The 16,603-nt window shown below is 39.6% G+C and overlaps 1 protein-coding gene across 2 annotated transcripts in view; it reads right to left on the bottom strand.

Annotated features, from left to right (window-relative positions):
* Positions 1 to 16,372, bottom strand: part of LOC135709433 (cyclin-T-like) — a 39,629-nt gene extending 23,257 nt beyond the window's left edge. For both annotated transcript variants that reach the window (XM_065231753.1, XM_065231752.1), the window contains exon 1: positions 16,150 to 16,372. In XM_065231753.1, the coding sequence (XP_065087825.1) occupies positions 16,150 to 16,370 (221 nt within the window). In that variant the 5' untranslated portion in view covers positions 16,371 to 16,372. The remainder of the gene's footprint in view (positions 1 to 16,149) is intronic.
* Between the last annotated feature and the right edge of the window lie 231 nt (positions 16,373 to 16,603).

Raw genomic sequence — 16,603 nt, forward strand, 5'->3', positions numbered from 1 at the left:
AAACCACCACTAGATATAAAAAGTGAGGTTAACCGGGTTAACCCGACGCTGCAACTCCCTATGTGAAAAGATGACACAGAATATATTATAAAACGGCATCACTGTTTTTTGTTGACGATTTTTCAATAGTTGCTAAGGTTTCGCACTTTGTTGACAGTCGCTGGTCTTCGATTCAGGATGAATTTAATAAATCCATCAGACTAGACGATCGTATCTCGGAAGTCAAACCTATAAGACATTGCTGGGATCTCTCCAACAGCCAGTACTTCGTCTAATTCCCTGCAAGAGTTGTTAAAGTGTGGTGATGAATAGCAGCTCCGAGATCATAACCAGCAACAGCAATAACTAGATCACTCTCAGGGTCATCCACTTTTGCGACACACGTGATTGCAGCAATTGCTTGTCGTTTCCGGTAGCGACAATATCGGAAATCACGGTTTACATGGGTCAATTCCACAGGCCACCGTATACATAGCGTCATACAAATCATCTTCCTCGGAAGAGCGATCTTCATAGTCACCGGTAGCTCATCCTGTTTATGATACCCTATTGTGCAGTCTTCGACATATTAGATAGGTTTCTTTAAACATTGTTTTATGTTTTTTTCGTCTAACAATATAGGTATAGGGCAGAGAACTACTTCGGCTTAAGCGCCCATTTTGGGCCTATCAAGCAGAAAACATCAAATAAATGCCAGATTTCGGTGTTAACAGGTAAATTGTGCTTTTGGTACGATACTTTAGTTCAAATACTACCGAACGAAGTTAAAAAGAACGCGTGATATGATGTTTGCACCCAATATTCCCAAAAACAAATGAAGCGCTCCGACCGAATCAATTTTTAACTTCATCCGATAGGCCGAAGTGAATTCATTGGCGTTTCAATGCGTTAGGCCGATTTTAGAATCCGTAGGCCGATTTTAGAATCCTTAGGCCGACTTGGGCGTCAAGAAGGAGTGTTAGAGTTTTAACAATATCTCAACAATTTGTTTTCCTTTATCTATTTTACGGTACGTACGGAAAGATAAATAAATTTAGAAGCCAGTAATAACATTCCGGTTGGTGCTAAACTACGCAAGATTAAGAAAGACCAATTGCGGGTTGTGCTTAATAGACCGAAAATGGGGTAGTAACTGTTACTTTTGACTTCCGTTGTCGATATCTCACAAATGACAGTTCACTTATTCAAGTAAGAATGAAAAATAGATGGAGCAGTGGCGTTTCCTTAACCTCAATCTACCGGTGCACCAACTCTCAAAACATAAACAATTATCAAAATATTACTTACAATGGTTTTGAAAGTTGGTGCACAGGTAAAAAGTGAGGTTACGGGACGCCACTGAGATGGAGGATTGTCTCATACCTTCGATGGTGTTAAAGCCCGATTCAAAGTAAATTTCGACGCATTTAAGTGATCATAACTCAAGAATTAAACAACATACACGGTTGATCAAAACGTCAAACAAAAGGGTATTTATTCAGCTTTCAAACGATATATAACAAGTTATTACATTTCACCGTTTCGAACGAACTGTCGCACTTTACTTGAGATCGATGCCATCATGATCTGCACAGTCGCTGGTGACACTGTACCGGCGAACTTATTCCACTTTAAACGCATTTGTTGTGCATTTGTCACTTCTTTACCGCATCCTCGAAGTTTTCGCTTGACAATTGCCCAATATTTATCGATCGGTCTGAACTCAGGGCAATTCGGATGATTAATCTCTTTGGCGACGAAATTAACATTGTTTGCAGCATACCATTCTAGTACCTCCTTAGAGTAGTGGCAGCTGGCTAGATCCGGCCAAAACATTACGTTGGTCTTGTGTTGCCGAATGAAGGGTAAAATCCGCTGTTCCAGACACTCTTTAATGTAAACCTTCGACGTCATTGTGTGAGATGTGATGAAAACCTTGGTTTTAAGACCAGAACTGCAGATTCCTTGCCAAATCATTTCTTTCCGAGTAAACTTATCAGCAAAAATAAATTTATACCTGGAAGGGACATCCCCACGACCAGTTTCCAGGTAATTTTGTTTATCATTCATTTTGACATATGTTTCGTCATCCATTAAAATACAGCCATGAAATTTCGTCGAAACTCGTTCGCATAGTAATCGTGCTCACTTTTTGGCCACTAAATTTTGTTTCAGGGAATTGTAAAGGATCATGATCGGATTTACCGGGAAATACCGATTGGAGCTTATGGCCATTAAGGACAGGTAAGTAGTTGGTCCATCAAGGTAAGATAAATTAATAAACATATAAAGTATCCGTTCGATTTTGGCAACTCGTTCTCAGTATATTTAAACTGCTTGAGCTCTGCAGTTATATTATTAAATTCTATTTAATAATTTGCTTAGATTTTCAGTAAAATTGTGGAGCTTTAAACGTCACCTGCAGGCCTGTTCTGCGAGTAGTATGGCTCTCTGTCGCTAGTAGGGTGACGGTGGTTGCCTCGTGTGAGGTGACTCTTCATTTGATTGCACGGAGAGTCACCCCACTAGTGCGTGACTTTTGTTGACTCATTGGTGGTGGAGATTCGCACGACTCGCGGAATAGGTCAGACGATAAGATTTGCATTTATTAAAGATTTTGAAAAGCTAAGAAGGCAAAATTGTGTTGACAAAATCTAACGGGTAATGCCGATATAAATATATATATATACACACATTAAATGCAAAGGGGAGGGATGGGACCACCAGGGCACCGGATTGAAGCGATTTGGATGGGGAGAGTGGAATTGCCAACTCCCTGTCATTAACATTTCGTGAATTGACGGCGGGCTCTTCTCCCCACTCATTGGGACGTTCCCTCGTATGATGGCTTGTTCTACATCGGGTTGTAGGATTTTATCATTGGAAGGCGATTCTCCTGATCCCGCGGATTGCGCGTAAGTGTATCTGCTTACGGGTCCGCCCCTCCGTTTTTGGCCCTTCTTACAATGGTAAATTGAATACAACCAGGTATCGTACTTGATCAAGTCTTACTTGGAGGATGATCCACTGTCTAATGGCTGTGCCTTGCAACAATGAGTGGTATCCTTTACATACATACATACATACTAAATTTTGTTTCAGGGAGCGATTCGGATGTTTACTGGCACAAAAAGACTTCTATCCTTCCCTTGAAAGGATGTTACGCACGGTGGAAAAGTTGGAATCGTATTTCTTTGCCAAATCACGTATGGAGACAACTGGGTTGCTTTTCACGTACCGCAACACCTTTCTCCTCAGCTCTTTGTCCCTAGTGCCACTTTTATGATAGATGCATTGTGCTCTATCCACACTCAGAGTATCCTTGTAACGTTGACTTTGGGAATTTTAACACTTTTGCTCTGCTTGAGGCAGACCACGAAGGGTTCTCTAGATGTTTGTGCACAATTAATTTTCTTTTCTCAAGTTCCATGATCCGTAATTTCGGGATGCGTCGATCAACCGAGAAAAACTTTTCATCAATGAAACATCAACAAATGCCTATCAAACGTTTTGTGTTCCAACCACCAGGGGCGCGGTGGTGTATAAAACCGTGCGTCCAGATTTACTTTGAATCGAGCTTTATTAGTTTATTACATTGCTTGATTTAATATGGTTGTAAGCTAGAAATCAGCGATGGAATTCAAAAGTAACAGTTACGTTCCATCAAGGTATAACTGAATACATTTCAACAACCTAAACCCGATCCTTAACCCCTTCGAACCTTCCCCTTGTATATCTCCAACAGAATCACATTCGACACCTCAAAGTTGTTCATCTCGAGGAAATCGATAAACTTTTTTTTTTCAAATCACCCGCTAATCTTTATGATTACCGTCCTCCGCTTGCAGCCGATTGAACAGTTCCACCTCAACCTCGCAGTTGTTATCGTTGTTGTACTGTTCCATGGTCAACGCAACGAATGAAGAACCACATCCAGCTTTTCGGAATCCATCCGACGGAGTATAACCATAGAGGTAACTCTAAGACTAGTAGGTTCCGAAGAAACGTGCTCAACTTATTCAGGGTTGCCAAACTCATGGGATACTTGATTGACCCGCTTCGGCACAGCGTTTGGCATAGCTTTCGGCAAAGCGAAAACTGTCAGCACAGATTGAGGTGTGCAGCGTTGATTCCCCCTTGATGCATGCTTTTATTTATTTTTTTGTCTCTAATAAAAAAATAAAAATAAAAAAAAACCAAATATCTCATAAAGTATATCTTCAATGTTTATAATTTTTTAGGAAAAAAATGCAAACTTTTGGAAAATTTAAACAAGGGACACTTGAAAATTGACAAAAATCATAAATATATAGAAGGAGAGAGAGAAGGATTAGTAATTTCCATTTAATTCCACTATCTTTTTTGCTTATCCGCGACAGATACGCTTATTTCGTCTACAATGTGCAGACTTCTCAGTGTCTTGTACTAATACTTGACTGGCACTTTGACTTTGACAAAAATCGTTGCACAAGAACTTTTGATCAAATTTTTGAACTTTTTGCTAGTACGCTTTATGTGTAATTTCTCCACAGGAAACAGTATGAGATATTCTAACTCGTTATATGTACATAAATTATATAAAAAGCTTGCTAACAAGAAGTTTAAAAATCTGACCAAAAGTTGATGTTCTACGATTTTGTCAATTTTCATATGTTGGATTAAAATACTCCTAAAGTTTGCTTTCATGAGCTTTATTCAATAAATAAATTATAAATATATTTTTTTTTAGAGTTTTTACTCAAAATTACAAAAAAAAAAAATTACCGTGTACATTTTACCCAAAAAGAATTTACTTTTCTAAACAGCTTTGCATCAAACGTCATTTAGATCAGAAGTAACTAACTCGTGCTTCACTCTATTGAAAAAATGTAAAAGACGCAATTTAAAAAAATACCAGATCCAAATTGGCCGATTTTTTTTGCAAAAATGTGAATGATGCCCATAACAAACAATTACGCAAAGTTCCATGGAATTCGGAGAAGGTCACAATAGAGAGACAGAGAGTACATGTGCAAGTGATACTATATGCCCAGAGAAATCGAGAAAACTTCCAGCCCGAAAAGGTCCTCAACCGGGACCGGGAGTTGAACTACGCGTTTCTTCGGCACGGTATGCCACGCCTTTGCTGACTAGGAGGGCGCAAAATAAGACCGTCAAAAAAGCATGCTAGAATTTATATGAAAAGATAAGCGAACATTCAAAAGATTCGTAGAGGGGACTAGTGATATTAGAAAGCTGCATCAACATCGCGTCAGGTATTGCTAAGACAATATATTTCATAGATTTTGTTTTTTACCATGCAAATAGAGAATACGAAACACAAAACCATATTTGAGCTGTGAAAGATATTTGAAAAAAGAATAGAGAATAGAATTATTAAGACAAAGTTGTAGCTGAGGTTTTGCCGTAAGGGCCGGGTGCCACTCATAATTACAACCGTAAATACATTTTCTACCAAGTTGTAGTAGGTAGTATTTGTTTCGCGTGAGGAATCTATCAGATCGAAAACCTGTCTCCAAGGGCTTGTTGCCGAACGGACCACCTACTTTTTGGCTTAAATCTTCAGTCTCAAAACGTAAATAAATCTCGCAATATTACTTGAAATGAGTAGACATCAATTAAACCAGAAGATTATGTGGATTTTGCAAACGATTTTAATATAAACGTAAAAAGTGAGGTTACGTAACACCACCGACCTCAATAGAACTAAATCAGGTATTGAATAGATCTCCATACTCCGTAAACTTCCCCAGACCCGAAAGAGGCTCTGTTGCCCACTAGACTGACATAAATTTTGGAAAAATCGGTTTATTTTTGTATTTTTTGATTTGGTTGAAAATTTGCAGAAACGTTCCTTATGACCGACTATGCCATTTTGCATCTTCATATCGCCAATTTGAATCCAGCCTTATTTTTGGAAAGGGCCTATAGAAAAATATCTAGCTTATCTTCAGAAAATTTTTACTAGAAAACTGTTTGCCCGATCGGTTTGGTGTTTTCGGCAACATTGCAGATAATGGATGAGACTATTTGAAGAAAAAAATATACTATCTAAAAATATTACCCAACTTTTTTTTTAATTCAAATAAAATGTTACATTTGTTTTTTCATTTGTTGATATGTTTTAGGGGGCAAAAAACGCCATCGATTGCACTATAGGCCAAGATGGAGAAATGATGGACAAAAATGTTATGATTTAAAAAAAAACTCTTTGGAAAAAAATGTATCCAAAACTTGGTCCAATTACTGTTTCGACCTTATATAATGAAAGTACACAAAATTTACAATAAAAAATCACTAATGTAATTTTTTTCTAAGTCTCACAGTTTTCGAGATGTAGCGGTTTGAAAGTAGATATTTTTAAAATGTTGGTAGTTTTTGCCCATTTTTAAATGTATTTCGCGGTTCTCCAGTTTTGAAAAAAAAAAGTTTCGGGGAGATCAGTAAATTTTACAATAAACATGCTCTTGGTGGCTCATCAATATATTAAATGTCTTCTAAAATATAAAAATAAAACAATGCTTTTAAACTTGTTGCTACAATGCTAACATGCTACCTATTGCTAAGCAGTTCATAATGCCAAGTGGGTTGGTTTTGAATTACCTACGTCCATATATATGCCAAATCTGGCACGTAATCAACAAAAGAATATAATTAGCTGTGCATCTGTGAAAGTGACCTGCTTAAGTTCAGTAATTCAGAAGACCACTTCGGTAGTTAAAATGAATACATTTCATTATAAGTGCATAAACGTGTTTAAAAAAGATGCTCGAAAAATTACCGAAATCTCACGGATACTAATATACAGAAATTGGTTGATATGGGTTTTTTAGGAACAGAACCAACTTAACAGTAACAGTAACAGCTTTCTTAACGTACCGAACTATCAAGTAGCACGAGTTATCGAACTGCGATGAACAAGATATCAACATGAATGTTTCAAGTCAGGAATCTTTAGTAACTGTACCATCAATAACATCGTTAGAAACAATCGACTCTAATGTTGGCGAATATTCGCAAAGCGTTAATAGGGAAGAGCACTACTTCGTCGTAATCGCCCATTTCCGTTCTATCGAGCAGAAATCATCAATAATATCAATGATTTAAACTTTCCCCATTACAAAAATACGTTTGTTCCGATGCGTCAGTTCATTAGCTACGACATTAATCCTATTAGAGCACATTGTATGCATATTTACGCTCATTGTTCTCAAAACAAAAGAAGTGCTCCTAGCGCATCCCCTTTTTCTCCGTTTATCTGTAGGACGAAGAAAATCTAATGGCGTTTCAATGCGTTTGGACGGAATTGAAACGCGTAGGGCGAATTTAGAAGCAAGAAGCAGTGTTAGATTTTTAATAATATCTCAACATTGTTTGACTCTTTATCAAATCCAACGGTACGTATGGAAAGGTGGATAAATTTAGAAGTTATCTTTGATGAAAACATTCCATGTTTTGTTCAAACGCTTTCCAAAAAGCGTGGTAAAGTGCGGGATGTTCTTAGTAGGACGGAAATTAGATCAAAAACCCTATTGAACTTTTCAACAAATCTATATCTAGTATTTTGACATCACCAATTGATATGAAAAAAATCCTGGAATATAGCAAGTGAAAAATAGAAAGATGCAGTGACAAAAGAAAGAAGCAAGAAAAAAAATGGGCGCCTTGAGTGATTCGGTTGACCTTTAATTTAACCTACAAAATCTACGTCGCAGCTTCAGTTCCATTATTTGGTGTCGGTTTCATCGAGGGTTTCATTTCCTCCCAGGAGCCCAGTTCTCCGAGTTCGGATGCCAATCTTTCGGCGTGTAGTTCCATTGAGAGATTCGTCATAGTGGACGAGTTTTAACCCGGTCCGGTTGGTGCTGGAATTAGTCCGGGAAAGTGCTGATAATGTGTCCGTTGCGATTTTTGGTGGTGAGTCGGTGGCAGACGTTGCCATAAATCAGCAAGTTTTCCGCTTGCAAAAGTGTTTGGTTGCTGGTCTCTTGCCGGTGTCGGAGATTGCGACTAATCTGAAAGATGCCTCGCTGGATATGCCCAAGACTGGACGGGGTGGTGGCCGCGAACGGTTCCTGGGAAAAGCACTAGACGCGTACATCTTCCCAGATGACCATGGCTGTGCAAGAAAATTTGTGTTCGGAACTACGGAGCCCACACGAAACGAAAACCAATTATTTTTTTCATGTGTTTCACTTATACATTTTTGCCAAAACATCAGCCTTATACATTCCATAAGACAAACCACATAGGTCCTACAAGAATGCATAAAAGGTATGTGTGATCGCTTATACATTTCATTTGACACATGATCTTCATTAACTTTTTGCAAGGTGTCTGCTTATTAGTTGACTTATACATTTTATGAATAATCAGCAATAGAATTTTGCCAAAAGGTATAAGGAGATTTATATTCGTGCATGGATTGGAACATCAAATTAACATGGTGAGACCAGTCCAAATACTTTTTATAATTAAAAAAAAAAACATAAAATAAATACGTGTCAGGATGCAAAAGAACATTTTGAAACTGGAAGTGTGTGTGTAATACTAATATCCAATTGATAGAGGTAATACATACATGCGGGGCTTATTGTAAGTGAAAGTAACCTCGGAATGGGCGTGACTCTCCAGACACTCTAAATGGGTTGCTGGATCTGCAATAGAGCTATCACCTTCTAACTCCCGGACTAAAGCTGTCTACAATGACCACAAATGCGACATTGTAGAGAGAGTTCTTCCATAATAACACTGCCGCCCAGTGGGTGTTAGAGGGAATACACACTCACACACGGTTAGCTGTTATTAAGAGTTTGCCAAACTCGAAAAACCGTTGTACCCAAAACATTCAAGGCACTTTCCCGAGGACACCCATGATACATCCGGAAGAGACTAGCACGTCCAGGATAAAAGATGACGCTAATACTTACTTCACTTTACTTTTGGCCCGACGAGCATTTAAAGGGTGTACCGTTTAAAATCCGCACACACAAAATTCATTCTCAAAATTCGAGTTTTTTGTCCGATTATCACCAAACTTTCAGGGAGTAAAACAAGAAACAATTAAAGTTAGTTTTGGCATCATTCATTTGATTTATTTCGTCTTTATATCCGAATACGTGAACCTTGGCGTTAAACCCAGCCATAAGGTTCTGCACGACCCCATGCTTTCTTCATTTCTTCTACATTCTTCACCACTTTAGGTCGTTTTAGAAGGTGCTCCTTCATAATGGCCAGTATTTTTCTATTGGGCGCAGATCCGGAGTGTTTGTGGGGCTCAGATCTTTCGGCACGAAATCGACATCATTCGCCTTATACCATTCTAGCACTCGTGTTTATTTCAGTTACCATGGGGACGTAATTTGTGATTAGCCCCTGTCCCTTTCAAATTGTATCATTATTTATGTACGGCCTTAAATTTGAAATGACGTTTCACATTCATCTAGTGATGGCCGATTTTCATTCGAATAATCTATTAACGAACCGAGAAGTAAAATATTTGTAATCAATTATATAATGCTGATATAAGCATTAACTTCTCCAGAGGATCATCACCCATCGTTTCAAAAATATGCTGCACTCTCATTGGTGGAAAAATGACAGCAAACCGAACAAAAAATAATCGATTAGATGTTAATCGAATAATTTAAAAAATGGGACATCTATGATTTTAGTGTTATTGTTTTGATAAAAACGAGTGCAAAATTTCATCTCTACCGAGGGGGCAGCAAAACCATGAAATTACCTTGCATACGGGGGGTATTCATTGGATGAAAGGGACCGTGAAAGAGGACACTAAAATAGAAAGTTTTTCTTCCGACAGTTTCATCTTAGTATTCTTCTTTGGTGGCATGATGCCAAATCCGGCCAGAAGATCGTCGAACCGTCGTGAACCTTCAGGAAAGGGAGAAGCCGCTTTAGGAGACACTCTTCCAAATACACCTGTCCATTCATGATGCTTGCTGTAACGAAAGGTGTACTCCGCTTGCAAATCGCTTGCCAAATTAAGAACTTCTTGGCGAACTTCGACTTCTTCTGTGTCCGGAGGTACTCGGGAACATCACACTTATCCTTGGCAGTCACATACAGGTTTCCTGGAATCTGGTTGAAGTCCGCCTTCACATATGGGTCATTCCAGCTCAAGTGGGTACAAAATTTAAAAAAGTTGTGGTCGATGTCACCGATATGAGCCAAACTTGGTCAAAACGCTTATTTTGGAATTCTGAACAAACGCCTTTTTCGATTTTACTCAAAAGTTCCTAGATCCTTCTCGGCTACAACCCTGGATTTTCGAGATTTTTAAAAATGTCAACTTTCAAAAAAAATAAAAATAAAATATTAAATAGCATTGCTTTTCCACCAGAAAAATCATTTGCCCTTGGAAACACATCAAGTAGAAGTGTTTTCCAAAATGTGGTGAAAATACTAGCCCAAAAATATTAGGAAATAAAAATTTGACAATTTTGATACCTGCCGGTAATCAGTCTGTTTATTGTAGTTACTATAACAAAAACAAAATGTGGGTAAACCTATGAGAATCTACATAAAAAAAACCTTTAAATTGGGGTTCTAAGACCACGAATAGCTTATTTGGTTGTGTAGTAATCTCTTCTGATATAGCGGCGCCGGTGGTGTAGTGGTAAGCGTGATTACCTCTCACCCCAGCAGGCCTGGGTTCAATCCCAGTCGGCGCCGCCGGGATGTTCTGAGGCATAACATCTCTGTTCACGCCTTCCTTCGGAAGGGAAGTAAAGCCGTTGGTCCCCGGTTCATGAGTTTATGGGCCGATAGGTAGGGTCCAGGTGTGGGAGCTGCCTCCCTGGCGTCGGTAGCATTGGTGCTCAGCACGGAAAACAAATTAAGGAAAAAAAAAATCTCTTCTGAAAGACATTTTTAAAAATCTCGAAAACCCAGGGTTGTAGCCGAGAGGGATCTAGGCACTTCAGAGTAAAATAAAAAAAAGGCCTTTGTTCAAAATAAGCGTTTTGGCAAAGTTTGGCTCAAATCGGGGACATCGACCACAGGTTGAGGTGAGCTTTAATGACCCATATGTCTCATCATCCATTACGGAGCAGTGTGGTTTCGTTAACTTCTGGTCGTACAACTTCCGGGCACGGCTTTTTGCGTTCGCATTCTGTTTCTCGTCACGGTTTGGGGATTTCTGAACCTTAAACGTACGTAGTCCAGCTCGAGTTTTGGTATTCTGCACGAAAGTCTTGCTCACATGCAACTTTTTAGGCACATCTCGAACTGAGGCATTTGGTTTCCGTTTAAAGGCCCCAGCCACGCGTTTGTGATCGTTCTCGTTGACATAATGGCTTTTTTCCCGGATCTTCGCTTCCGATCAACAGTTAGACGTTCTTCGAACCGTTTTATGATACCAGACACCGTGGAATTCGCGATTTCCAACTTTTTTGTGACAGATCCTTATTCTCAAAGTACACGTGCAAAACTTTTTCGCGCACGCACTGTATCATCGAAGGCATTGGATTCGTTGCTTTATATGAAACCCTTGCATCAATTTGTACAATTAGAAGCCCAAAAGTTTGCTCTAAGGATTACAAGGTCAGTGAAACTCTTTGAAGGAGACCTTAGAGGACATCTTAGGATTCTAAAAACTGTTAGTATCAACTCTCTAGTAAGCAACAACGAAGACTGGAGGGAGAAAAGATACAATTTCAATCGACTTTTTTAAGTATTTAACCCTGGGCGATTGTTTTTTATACAGATGGTTCAAGATTAAACATTCAAGTGGGAGCAGGAGTAACTGGCCCAGGGATAGACATATTGGTTCCTATGGGTAGATGGCCAACTGTGTTCTAAGCTGGAATCCTGGAAGAGTGTTCTATTATATGTTTGCGTAGAAACTATAAGAGTACAATATATGCATAATGTCCGACAGTCACGCGCTCTAAATGCTTTAAAATCGGTGACATGTACATCAAAACTTGTCTGGGAGTGTGTTCAATCACTTGTCATAATCAAGTCAACTTATATTGGGTTCCTGGTCATTGCAGGATTGACGGAAATGAAAGAGCTGCTGTAAAGGGTGATACGGTCAAAATTTGGTCAATATCAACTTGACGTATTTCTTTCAATTTTGCATTTAAAAAACCTGAACACCCCTCATTTTGAAGGTGTGTGTGTGTAGAATGTTGCTTCTATTTTGATTTTGGAATTCACTCTTCAGTTGTCAAAATGCCGTCCAAGCAAGAAGAGCAGCATATCAAAATTTTGCTCGCGCATCGCGAAAATCCGAGCTACTCGCACGCAAAGTTGGCAAAATCGCTAAAAGTTGCCAAATCAACCGTTACAAATGTAATTAAAGTGTTTGGGGAACGTTTGTCGACAGCCAAGAAGTCTGGATCGGGGGGAAATCGAAAACCGGAAGCCGCTGAGACGACAAAGAGAGTTGCCGGTAGTTTCAAGCGAAACCCTAACCTCTCTCTCCGAGATGCCGCAAATAAGCTGGGTGTATCGTCTACAACCGTGCATCGAGCCAAAAAACGAGCCGGACTATCGACTTACAAGAAGGTAGTGACTCCAAATCGCGATGATAAACAAAATACGACGGCCAAAGCGCGATCCCGGAGGCTGTACACGACGATGCTGACGAAGTTTGACTGCGTGGTAATGGACGACGAAACCTACGTCAAAGCCGACTACAAGCAGCTTCCGGGACAGGAGTTTTATACGGCAAAAGGAAGGGGAAAGGTAGCAGATGTTTTCAAGCACATGAAACTGTCAAAGTTCGCAAAGAAATATCTGGTTTGGCAAGCCATCTGTACCTGTGGCTTGAAAAGCAGCATTTTCATAGCTTCCGGGACTGTCAACCAAGAAATTTACGTGAAAGAGTGTTTGAATAAACGTCTGCTGCCTTTCCTGAAGAAACACGGTTGTTCCGTACTGTTTTGGCCGGATTTGGCATCTTGCCATTACGGTAAAAAGGCCATGAAGTGGTACGCCGCCAACAACGTGCAGGTGGTTCCCAAGGACAAGAACCCTCCCAACACGCCAGAGCTCCGCCCAATTGAGAAATACTGGGCTATTGTCAAGCGGAACCTAAAGAAGACCAAAAAAACTGCTAAGGGCGAGCAGCAGTTCAAGGCAAACTGGCTTTCTGCGGCGAAGAAGGTGGACAAGGTGGCTGTACAAAATCTGATGGCAGGGGTCAAGCGTAAGGCCCGGCAATTCGGATTTGGAAAAGCGGAAGCCTAACTGAATATTTTTCCTGAATTTTATACTAATTGAACTTGAAAAAGAAATTTAATTTGATTTTTTAAATAAACGATTTCACCGATTTACACGCGTTTTCCCTTGACCAAATTTTGACCGTATCACCCTTTACTAGCAAGACTCGGATCTTTTCATAAGTTCATAGGGCCAGAGCCCTTTTGTGGCTTATCGGCTGCATCTTTTAGAATGGAGCTAAAAGCGTGGGATTCGTCAAAAGTGGAGGAAAACTGAAAGAACACTTCCGCGATTCAAACATTTCTGTGACCCACAAAATCCTGGAACTTTCTAAAAAAAAGATCTTAGCATATATACAGGTGTTATAACAGGTCATTGTCCGAGCCGTTATCACTTGAAGCTGATTGGAAAACTCCAAGATGATGTATGTCGCTTCTGTGGCATAGAAAAGGAAGACTCGGAACATTTCAAGACCAACAATTGAAAGGCTTCAACTGCATTTTGTAAACAAACCTTGTAAGGCCATTTTCTCGCGAACCGAAATCAACATTCGCAAACCTAAAACACAATCGAGTAGTGGAGAATTTTCCCTACCTGTTCATTTTGTTTGTTTGCGTTGGCGGACTTCGGTTCGCGACAGAATGGTTGTAAGGTTTGTTTACAAAATGGAGTTGAGGCCTTTTCAATTTCTGGTCTTGATTTGCGATGCCACTGTCCGGCAATTTTCAATAAAAGGCGTAAGTTCTTCGACAAGGGGCTGATAGAACCCTTTAACATTTGGAGAACAACTCCCAGTACGGCAGTGCACTTTATTCGAAGTGTAATGCCTTGCTGGGATAATGCTATTAGTCAAACAATGGCGATCAATCCTAATAATAGTGATGCGGCATCTTGATATAGCTATAAAAAAGGGGAATATATCACAATAGATCAGAAAAATGGTCACAGTGATGAAAATACTCGAAAAGGATTAAAAAATCCTGCAACTGGGATGCTATATTAGACCAAATTTCTTGATGTTGAAGATATTTGGACAAATTTCGAAATTTGAATTGTTCTATCAAATTGTCTTAGGGTAAACGCTCCTATAGTTGCAGTACGTTAGAAGCGTTAGGTTACTATAGTTTTGTATTAAGTCTCCATGTACAACTATAGGAACCTAACGCTCCTAATGTTCCTGAACTATAGGAGCGTTTCCCCTAGTCCTTTTCTTTTCCATGGTACTTATAGCGAATTTGTTTATTATCCAGGTTGGAACCAGTTCCAACCTGTGTGAATCCGAGCTTATTGTCAGTGCGAACTTCAACCCGAGCCAGGTTACAAAAACAAACGTTAACACTGACGTTTGAAAGGCAACAAGCAGACCCAATCTTGATACCCGATCCACACGGAGATGAAAAACTACTCAAATTTGAGTTAATCTAATATAGTAGTTTGCATTTAACACCAGCAAAAAAAATTACTTACTCTTAAGTATATTCTACCCAAAATTAAGTTTAATTCACGTACATTTGAGAGTATGCAATTTACTCAAAAGTAACATATTGAGCTGAACTATATTGTTGGGTCAAATCTCTCGTTCATTTTTTGACAACGATAACGAGTGCAAGCGAGAGGATCAACTCAAAATCAAGTCAAAAGAACTCAAATTTTGGGTAGTATTTTTTCTCCGTGCAGGTTGGAACTGAATAAATAACAAATTCGCTATTATGCGGGCTGTTTTAAAATTTAGACACTACCCAACCATTTTCAAAACTGTTTACGTAGTTTATGGACAATCAGCAAGATTCTTGCTGGCTGCATTACCATTGTGACACATCTCACAAATTATTTCATTAAGGGAGCATGCTTTACGTACGACACGTGAAATATAAGAAATATCAACCTCCCTTCCTTCCCCCCTTTTGTCACGTTCTCGTTATACCCTAAGAGGAAGAGGTGACAATCTCTATCTTACGCACATCAAATCAGCCAATCATGAGCTGGTTCAGGGGCCTCCCTTAGCTCAGTCGGTAAAGGCGCAGCTCAAAGCAAGACCATGCTGGAGGTGGCTGGGTTCGATTCACGGTCCGGTCTAGGAATTTTTCGGGTTTGAAAATTTCTCGACTTCCCTGGGCATAGAAGTATGATTATACTTGCACACAATCATATCAATGCAAAAATGGTACAGGCATCGAAAGCTCTTAATTAATAACTGTGGAAGTGCATCAAGAACACTAAGTTGAGAGCACGCAATAAGCTAATATGCGATATGCAATAAGCTTGAAATGCGACGAAGAAGAAGAAGAGCTGGTTCACGTTTGACAGAAAAGTGGTTCATTTTTGCCCCCGTATTGTCACCTCTTCTCTTAGGTTATACCTAAAGAGCCTGAATTCAGGCTTTTAGCTATACCTAATGCATTGCTTGTTATACATTTGTAAACCCCCATTGCCTCCTTAGAGCGTAACGTGCTTAATTGATGCTCTCTAAGCATTATCACTAGTTCATACGAGCACATTCGATTGGCTTTTTTTTTTCTTTTTTCTATGAAACCCTAGATTGACCAAGTTAGGTACCTATCAGGAAAATCTCACATCGCATTCACTGAACGAAGATAGGAAAAATAATGCCCTCTAAGCATGGCAATATTATAAACATTCTCTACTCCAAGAATCCATAAGTTTGTTTTGTGTTGGAATAAACAGTCCCACAAAAAGAACTGCTTATTTAGCATTTTGGAAGATTTTTCATCACTCAATGAAGGAACATAAACAAAACAATGTGCTGCATGCTTTTGCTAGGAAAATAACAACGCAATTCAAAACCCAGCCTGCGTTTCATATTGTCACCATCTTGCTCGTCAATGTACCATTATTGCTACTCGCCCCTCGTTTTTTTCCTGGTGCCCTTCATTAGCTACTCCGCAAATAATCGATTTTTTCCGCTGACGTTTGCACAATCTTATGAAATGGTAATAAATACGAAAAAGGCATCCTTACACTTGCAGCCGCTGCCCCATGTCCTGGATCAGGTTTGCCGCCCGTTGTCTGTACATTAGCTCCTGGTCGGCATCCATGCCGCACTTGCGGCTGGGTGAATTGGCCAGCTGTTCTGCAGTGAAGTACCATTTGGAATCATCCCTTGCTAGGGTTCCGCTGCTGCTGCTGCTACTGCTACTACTGGTTCCTGCACTTGCGCTCCCACCTGCTCCAGACGCCATCGAAAGACTAGGACACTACCAGCCTCTCAACAGCGAATTACCGGAACCAGAAATTTTCGATTACAAAATCACACTCCAAAACACCGTATCACTATGGTTATGATCACAGCCTATCGGCTATACTACTTGTATTTTCTTAACTTCTTGAAGATGAAAGTATTGATTTAACTCCTCTTCGAAAGCACTGCTCGTTTTCTCCGTAAACAAAACACTAAACCAACTACTTAAATAGT

Source organism: Ochlerotatus camptorhynchus, unplaced genomic scaffold, assembly GCF_037179485.1.
Source record: "Ochlerotatus camptorhynchus isolate MF236.1 unplaced genomic scaffold, CSIRO-AGI_Acam_v1.1 ptg000361l, whole genome shotgun sequence".
NCBI lineage: Eukaryota > Metazoa > Arthropoda > Insecta > Diptera > Culicidae > Ochlerotatus > Ochlerotatus camptorhynchus.